We start from the raw sequence: 9,255 nt of genomic DNA on the forward strand, positions 1-9,255 counted from the left end.
TATCCGATGTCTGGTCTGACGAGTCTGGCTACGACGCTGCCGCTCCGCCTACAGGCGTGGCGGCGGCGCTGTTCTCCCCGCTGAGGGGGAAAGGGCGACACCGTGTGGCAGGAAGCCGCATAGCAGGGTGCTCCTTTTCTGTTAAATATTAATTTTATTTTATTTTTCTTAAGTATTTTTTATTTATTTTAACCTAGTTTTTTACTCTAACTTTTGGAAAACCTTTTTCTCTTATTTATTTATTCATTTATTTCTTATTTATTTTTGTACCTATTTATTTATTGTTTTTATTTGTTTTTATTTATTTATTTTTTAACTATTTATTTATTTTAAGTTTATTTTACCTATATATTTATTGTATGTTTTTATTTATTTGTATCTATTTATTTATTTTTTATATTTTTTTTAATTATTTTTATTTACTTTCTTTTTTCAATTTTTAAAACCATTTTTAAGCTATTTATTTATTTTCATTTATTTACTTATTTTTATCTATTTATTTATTTTCATTTTATTTTTTATCTGTCTATTTTTTATTTTATTTATTTATTTTATATACATTTTTTTTTAGCTATTTATTTATTTTTTATTATTTATTTAAATATTCTAAACATTTTAATCATTTCTCTTGCGTAACCTAGTTTTTTACTTAGTTTATTTCTCTCTTATTTTTGATTTTTACTTATTGTTATTGTATTATTTTTTTCTTATTTATTTACATTTTTCTAAACATTTTAATCATCCATTTTTTCTGTCTGTGCATTGGTCTCAGTTCTTTTTCATTTGTTCTTTGGTTCTCTCATCTTTTTTATCCTTTTCCTTATGTTGTTGTCACTTGTTCTGTCACTTCAGCTTATCAATAAACCGTACAGCACTTTGAACTACACTAGCCTGTATGAAAGGTGCTATATAAATACAGTTTGATTGATTGATTGATTGATTGATTGATTGATTGATTGATATGACTTTATTTTCATAATATTATGACTTCATTCCCATAACAGTGCAACATTTTCCCTCAAAATATCAAGATTTTTTCCTCATATTTCCGAATTTTCTTCCTCTCAGTGTGGCACCAATAGTCAACGTAGTTTACGCTGCTAAAGATGGAGAGAAATATACATACGTTGTTATGATGGCACCAATTTTCTCTATGATGAAACTTTTTGGGGGGTTGTGGTGCATACAAAATATTATAGGATGGGTTCACACTTTATCCAAGTCTGTCTTAAAACAATACTCAGGTGCCCAAGTGAACATTATATCATGTTTTTCTTGCCACAATCATTCCTCATTGTGCTCATTGCTGTATTTCTACTTTAACTCTAATTTTTTAAATCAATATTTTTTATATTTTGTAAATAAATTATGACTTATTTGGAACTTTGGGCTTAAATGGGCTTATATTCTGGTCACTTTCACATATGTTTGATTCTGTTTGATGTTGTAACAAGTGAATTTCCCGTTGTGGGATTAATAAAGTACAATCTAATCTAATCTGATCTGTAACCTATTACATTTCCAAAGTAACAATCCCAAACCTGCATTTACTTGAAAAACACCTGAACTTAGATTTTGGTGCTTGATGGGTACACTTACACCAACAGCTGAAAACATTGGTTAAAAAAATTAGAAAAGTAATCAAATGTAATAAGTTATATTACTTTGATTAAGTAATTGAAATAGTTATATTACCTAGTTATTACATTTTAAATAAAGTAAAGTAAAGTAAAGTGAGTAGAGGATCTGAGTACTTCTTTCACCACTGTTCAGAATAAAATAATATAAAATAAAACAATATAATAATAATGTTAGGTTTATTTACCCTCCAGTACAGCAGGGGGCAGCATTTCACCTCACAGCCTTAACCCGCAGACCCGAAGAAAGAACAGTTTGTCCCACCGGCGTTTATTTAGCAGCAGAAGGTCGTCCGCAGCTGGGCGGTATTTAACAAAAAAACATCCAAAACAGAAACTAGCACAAATAATATAAAACTTTGCAGTACATTTGGGGGCTTGAGAGTTGGAGTGATGTGATTATCACTGGGTAAAACAGAGGAACGCGGCTGCTCGTCGCGTTTGATCGGAATCGTTATGAAACCCTGCTAACCTCAGCTAGCTATCGTTAGCTAGCAGTGAGCTGTCGTAACTAAGGCTATTAACGTTGACAACCAGTCGGAAGCTGCTGGTTACTCAGAACAACCGTACCATTCCTAGTAACCAGTCCTAGTTACCATTCTAAGTGGTACGGGGCAGAAGGAAAGAGCGGGTTGTTGTGGAAACACCGGGACTCAGCTTCACAGAGACAGACCAAAGGATCTGCCCTGGTTTGATGGCAGCCACCGCCGGTGCCCGCAGGTTACCCATGGGTGTGCGGACATTCAGTGACTATCTGCAGATTGCCGCTGTGGGCTCCTCTCGGTCGGCTCGGACAGCGGTGCCGAGAGCATGCATGAGACAAAACATCAGGTGAGACAAGGAGACACTGAGTCTGTTATTACAAGGGTGTAACTGTTGTTGATAAGTCGGGGGGACGCACAAAACAAGGGGTCAAATAACTACTACTACATACATGTAGGGACTATAGTGAGACAAAATCCAGGAAATGGACTGGATTATCCTAGAGAGGCTCAAAGTGTCTTTAAAACACAGTTTCAGAATTGTGTACATAATATTCTATTTGTGAAAATGCAATAAAGGCAGATTTCACTGGCCACTGTGCTTGAAGCAGCTTTGGAATTAGGTCTAAGTCCAAAACAACAATACCATCAAAAGTCCATCCATAAAGAAGAAGGAAAAACAAAAAGTACCTACTCATATCTATCAGTCAACTTGTGCACGGTCCATTCTCTGAGCAGGCAGCTTTTAAAACTGAGGAAACAATGATAAACAAAAGGTTATTGCCCTTTTATCTTTTGTCTATTTTCATATTTAGGAACTTAGACCATGCAGGATTAGATGAAAAAACAGTGATCATCCGTGGAGATGACACCATGCAGTTAAAAAATAATAATAAACGAAGGGGACACAAACAGGATTTCAAAAAGTGTGTGGGGGGACATTTCCCCCCTGTCCCCAGTTTAAATTACACCCCAGTATTATTTTAAATGACAGACAGCTAGTCCTTTTAATGCATAGTGACTGACATACTCTGTCGTTTCCTGTGGATCAAACGGTGTAAAAGAGGAAAAGGTCACCGATTAACCTTATCAGGGTAGTCATACTCATGTTTTCATGTGTAAACAGTGTGACAGGGCAGGAGGGTAAGTGACTTTTACACCCTCGTGGCTACTGTAATTTCACAGCTTACCCTTCATTACCACTAAGAAGGAAAGACTTAACCCTTACATACTGTTCATATTCTGACTCATAATTAGTCTCTACACCAATTCACATTCATAAATCCCACACCAGTCATGAATAAATGGTTGGTAAATCATTCAAAATCACTATTTTATGGTCCAGGAGAACATTTGAACACATTTGAATCATAATTTTTGAATTTAAAAAAATAAATAAACACAAGTCAAATTTGTACATGTACGTTTATAAAAATGTGTATCAACTGCACACAAAAAAACCCAACAACAACATGCATTTTATTTGCAGTTTTGAGCACTGTGGAATAGAATAGAAAGCTATATTGTCATTATATGTTACCTATAATGAGATTTACAGGTGCCACTGTACTGTGAGTCACATTAGGAATAGTCAGGCTGAAAGAAATGTGTATTGGGTCTTTTTTTTTTTTTTTTTTTTTTTTTTTTTTTTACAGCTCTCAAAAGTAAAAATGGGTCCAAAGTTGACCCTGAACAGTATATAAGGGTTAAGTAGTGGTTGTAGTATAATATGTTGTAATACTGTAAATAATGTTAGGATTATTTTATTGTATATTTTTTACTATTATTGTTCTTATTCTTTTTCTTATTGCTGCCTTTCTATTTTACTATCAGGTTGCTGCTGTAATAATTCAAATTTCCCCATTGTGGGACTAATAAATGTATGTTATTAAAGCCATTATCAAGATCCAGTACTATCTTACTAACATTAGCCAAGATTGGAGATACTATCACAAGGTGTTTTATTGGTTTGCCGAAATAAAAAGATAGTTTCATTATTAGCTAAAACAACTATAATACTGACACGATCAAATTAAAAACAATCAGCTAATTGTAAGGGCTTATACAATAGTGCTTGTTTAACCTTGCATCAGCTGACAGAGTTAGTACACTGATGCATTTTTCTAGTCATATGTGTCATGACTCATTAGCTCAGTATCTACAGGTCACCTACCAGAAACCACATTGTCTAAGTGGTGCAACTAGAGTGAGTGAGGGTGTGACTCTAAATAGCTTTTTTTCCCCTATTCAGATCTAAAGGCCCTTCTCAGAAATTACCAGCACACTCACAACATGTCACGGTCCCAGCATAATACATGTGTACTTAGTGACATTTGGTGGCCGGAAACTGGAATGTAGTGGGCTTGTTTTGTTGTGTTTTTTTGCCCTCCCTGTGGCAGGTTGGGTGGGGTTTTTCTCTTTCCAGAATGAGGCTCATGGGATATTTCCTCTTAACTTTTTTAGGCACTTGTCATCATGTGGCATTTTGATGACGAGAACTCCCAGGCTGCTTTGCCTCCAAGATTTGGACACAATGGCGGCTGTTTCCCAAAGCAGAAACTTCATCAGCCTCACCAACAAAAGGAAGGAGTACTCCGAGCGTAGGATACTTGGGTACATTTCCAGTTTACGCTACTAATTAACTGTATCTCTGTGTTGTTGTTTTTTTCTTTTAATTTAATTTCATACCTTAAACTTCTAATACTTGCTGGTTTTTATTTTTTAGGTATTCTATGCAGGAGATGTACGATGTTGTGGCCAATGTCGATGATTACAAGCTTTTTGTGCCCTGGTGTAAGAAGTCCGAGACCATCATGAAAAGAGCTGGCCACTGCAAGGCTCGTCTCGAAGTGGGATTCCCTCCGGTGGTGGAGAAATACACGTCTATGATCACCTGCGTCCGACCCCATCTAGTCAAAGTAAGTGCCGGCAGCTTCAGTGAGTCTGTGTGGATGGGAATTGTGTTTTAATATTGCCTGTTTTAGTTGAAGTTTCTCTCCAAAATTCCCATGTCTAATCACAGAGTTTCTGTTTTTGGGTGATTTTTAGGCAGTGTGCACTGATGGAAAGCTGTTCAATCACCTGGAGACGATATGGCGCTTCAGTCCTGGCATTCCTGGTTATCCTCGCACCTGCACAGTAGACTTTTCTGTAAGTAGCCAGTAGCCACTTTCTTCTTGTGTGTTTTATAAAAAGTCTACTGTTTCCATATTTTATGACACATACGCTAAAAATAAATTGTGTTTTTGTGTTTTCACCAGATATCCTTCGAGTTCCGCTCTTTGCTGCACTCCCAGTTAGCCACCATGTTCTTCGACGAGGTCGTAAAGCAGAACGTTGTCGCGTTCGAGCGTCGAGCCGGTAAGCTGTACGGCCCAGAGACTCGTATCCCCCGAGAGCTGATGTTCCACGAGGTACATCAGACGTGATCCCAGCCGCTGTAATGTCCTCAACATTCGGCCTTAAAACCCATACCGCCATGCCAACCTTTTATTCCCCCTCTCGCTCTCTCTCTCCCCACTCACACAAACTTGCATGATGCTGCTTAGTCGCCAAACCCCCTTCGAGTCTTCGCCGCTGCACAGACATCATAGCGGCTCCTGAAGACGTTGACATTCAAAACTCTTGTAAAGCGCAATGTTGGAATATCGATCTTTTTTTAATTTTTATTCCAGCCTCGACAAATTCTCGTTCGTCTCCTCCTCCTTCGTCTTTTATGTTAAGTCTTTCTTTCTACCTACACTGAATGGATCCACGTTTACCTGAAGGAGCCCCGCCATTGCTCTCGCTCCATGGCAATTATGAGCTGTATTTATGTAAAAATAATAATAATAATAATAATAAAAAACAGTAAATAATTGCAATATCATGTTATCAATGATAGAATCCACTATTATTTTAAACAAACAGCACAAGAACACTGAAAAAAACACACTTTTTTTTTGTACGAGAGGCACAGGCAGAGGCTCTTTGATCCAGACTTTTGCTCTGGATAAAGTCTTTATAGCTCGATGACACGTTATCAAGTCAGTCTCACTTCGACACTTGGATCATCTGATTATACTGTATCAGGCAAGCGTTATTCTCTTTTGCCTTTACTTTTATTTTCAATTTAGGTTTTAATATATTGTTTGACATGTAGGCAGTGAGCTCAGAGCAAAACTTTAGGTCCTTTTTTATTTATTCAGCTGCGGTTTATGTAAATTAAATGTTGTTGTCGGGGTTCAAATTAAATGTGCCATGTTTGGGACATTGAGAGAGTGTTGTTACTGTATGTTGTGACAATTTCATTGAAGTGCAACTTTTTTGCAAAGGGGAAAAAAGTTTTTTTTTTTTTTCTTTCTTTTCTTTTCTTTATCTTTCTTTTTTCTTTTTTTTCATTAGCCAACTGTGACCTCAGTCGACTTTGAGGTTTTGGGACATTTAGCTTTAACTTTGGCTCTTTTGTTGTGCAGTGAAGATTGTGTTTTTGGACATTGAGACTTGGCCTGCCAATTTTTTAATAATGTTTTATTTTACAGCCCAGCAGAAGGTTAACAAACCCGAGGGAATCTAACTGCTAAACCAAAGTCACTTAAATGAATACAAGCACAGTTTAGAGCCAATTCTCTAAATGGGATAACAAGAAAAAAGTTTGATAGAATAACTAACTTTACATATGATAAATATTTAGTTTGATTGTACAAACACTAAACGCTAAAGATAAGACGTTAAAATTGCATTTCTGTAATTCAGATGATCACATTTAACACTGCTTTAAATAATGCAGTGTTGTACTAGATGGAAAGTTTAAAAAACAAACAGTTAAGGGCTGCAGCTACAGATTAGTTTCATCATCAGTTAATCTACTTTTTTCTTTTTAAATGAGTAGTTTTGTCTGTAAAATGACAGAAAACATTAAAAAAAGGCCAAAGTGATATCTTCAAATGTAAAAAACTCAAACATGTTCAGTTAACCATCACAGAAGACTTAAAAGAAACCATCAAATATTCACATTTGAGAAGCTGGAACGGCTGGATTTACCAAGACAAATCCTTCATTTAAAGACTTCTCTCACCTCTAAACCAGTTGTTAAATATTAGTCATTACTGGAGTGATAACCAGCAGCAGCAGCAGCAGCACTGTATCACATGTTGTATATCGTGGTCCATTCATCCATCTGAAGAACAGCACACATTAATCTTCTGTCATGTACATTATTCAGTAGTTAAATATTACTCTTGGGCTGTAGAATAAAACATTATCAATCATTTATCATTGTCTATGGGTTTCATGCTTATTACTTTTTTCTTTTTGGAAAGTTTTAGCTTTTATTTATATTCATTATGCATGGATGTAACTTAACACAGACGCAAATAGTTACTACATGCTGTTTCTGTGTTACATTATTAGGGCATGTGTACATCATTTTTTGTTGGGATTTATATTAAATATCTAAGCAGCCCTTTTTTCTTTTTATTCCATGCTTAAGGGCTCATAATTTGCCAAAAAGGTCAATAAAAGAAGTCGCTCACAGTGTATTTACAGTATTGTGTCCACATGCTCCCAAGTCTCATACTCCAAATAAAACTGAACTGTGGTCGAGCACTTTTTTTTTTTTTAAAGTTGGATTTTGTGGCTTCAGTGTTGGTTTAATTTGGTCCGTTAAGTGTGAGGTGATTGGCAATGAAGGGATACTTAACCATCAATGCATGAAGAATGTGTATTAAATCAACGTGGGTCTGTGAATTACTATTACATAGTAATTAAAAATAAAAAAAACAGCTTATAGTGTAATTTATTAGGAGAGTGTTATATTTTTAAGCGATTAAAATAAAAAGTCTATTTAACACCGTTTCTGGGATGCTGTTCAGTGGTCAGATATGGTGTAAATGTTGTCGATAATGTTGCATCATGTAAGAATCTCCACTTCTGAGTTGTGTTTTTTTCCCCCCTCTCCATTATTGCCACTTACAGATTCAACTTCATGTTTCACTCTGTATCATTGTTGGTGCTAATTCAGTGCAAATCAGAATCACACAGAAGAAAAAAAAAATATATATATATATATATATAAGCAACTTTTCCTGCATTTCCACATTCATTGCAGGTGTAGGATGGATCATCTTGTCTTATACTGACAGCCTGGTGTTTATACTATATATAACAGGGCTGAGGAGTTGCTACAATAGAAGATATTGTTTTACGTTGCAGGCTAAAGATGTATCATTGTAAATACTGTCAGTGCATTTCAGAGCTTTTATTTAAATTAAAAAAAAGAACAGGTGTTATTTTATTTGTGTGTGTGTTGTTTCTGAGTCCTTTTCCCAAATTGCTTTAGAGTGACTATAGGTAACTGTGACTGTGAAGGCTGGACGAGGCTCGGCTCTCTCGGCAGGAGGCAGCTGACCAGCGAGAAACCAGAGTGGGGTGCTGGTATGTGGGCCAGTTATTAATAACAGCACACAGGAGAGGTGGGCATGTGGACTATCCTTTCCTTGAACACGTCCATTGCGTTTGTCACGTTAAAAAAAAAAATCATGCCCCTCTTCACACTTCAGTCTTGTGATAAAGGAAGAGATGCTTGAAGATATATTTAAATTTACACTAGTGGTCTTGAAATGTGAACATATAAGTATAAGTATTGCATTCAAAAACTAAATGTATCTTCAAAATTTTACTTTCTGATGAAGTATGTTTGAACTATTTTCTGTAATGTGTTTTAGGTGGATATTTTAAATAAGCCCATTCAGGCTGTCTGCCTCTCCCTACACTGTATAGTATACATCATTATATTTGTGTAAATGTTAACTTTAGCAAAACAAACTAAACTATAACTCTTTAGTTTGCAGAGTATAAATCTGCTCGTTAACAAGGCGAGCATGTTTTCAGTTTGTAATGTTATCCGCATGTTTCAGACATGACAGTCGGACACACCCTGGTGGTCGAGTGGTTAGAGCGCATGCCATGTAATCACAGCGTCCCTGGGTCGAATCCGGCCAAGGACCTATGCTGCAGGTCATTCCCTTCTCTCTCTCTCCGTTTCCTGTCGGCCTCTCTGCCAGTTACTCTCTAAATAAAGGCCAAAAAACCCAAAATAAATCTTTAAAAGAAAAAAATTTAATTTTACAAAAAAAACTGATATATTATGTGAAAAC

General features: G+C 36.0%; 1 protein-coding gene across 1 annotated transcript; it reads left to right on the forward strand.

The window, feature by feature from the left end:
- The first annotated feature begins 2,232 nt into the window (after positions 1-2,232).
- On the forward strand, positions 2,233-8,379 carry coq10a (coenzyme Q10A). Its single transcript, XM_062426966.1, has 5 exons — positions 2,233-2,468; positions 4,583-4,732; positions 4,845-5,037; positions 5,168-5,269; positions 5,380-8,379. The coding sequence occupies exons 1-5, from the start codon at positions 2,332-2,334 to the stop codon at positions 5,545-5,547; spliced, it is 750 nt and encodes a 249-aa protein (XP_062282950.1). The 5' UTR covers positions 2,233-2,331; the 3' UTR covers positions 5,548-8,379.
- Positions 8,380-9,255: the final 876 nt, after the last annotated feature.

This window comes from Scomber scombrus, chromosome 10, assembly GCF_963691925.1.
Source record: "Scomber scombrus chromosome 10, fScoSco1.1, whole genome shotgun sequence".
In the NCBI taxonomy this organism is placed as follows: domain Eukaryota; kingdom Metazoa; phylum Chordata; class Actinopteri; order Scombriformes; family Scombridae; genus Scomber; species Scomber scombrus.

Bases quoted from the DNA above. Each gene is read 5' to 3' on its own strand.
- coq10a (XM_062426966.1), top strand. From the start codon at position 2,332: ATGGCAGCCACCGCCGGTGCCCGCAGGTTACCCATGGGTGTGCGGACA. The intron at 2,469-4,582 runs GTGAGACAAGGA...TAACTTTTTTAG, and splicing joins TGCATGAGACAAAACATCAG to GCACTTGTCATCATGTGGCA. The intron at 4,733-4,844 runs GTACATTTCCAG...TTTATTTTTTAG, and splicing joins TCCGAGCGTAGGATACTTGG to GTATTCTATGCAGGAGATGT.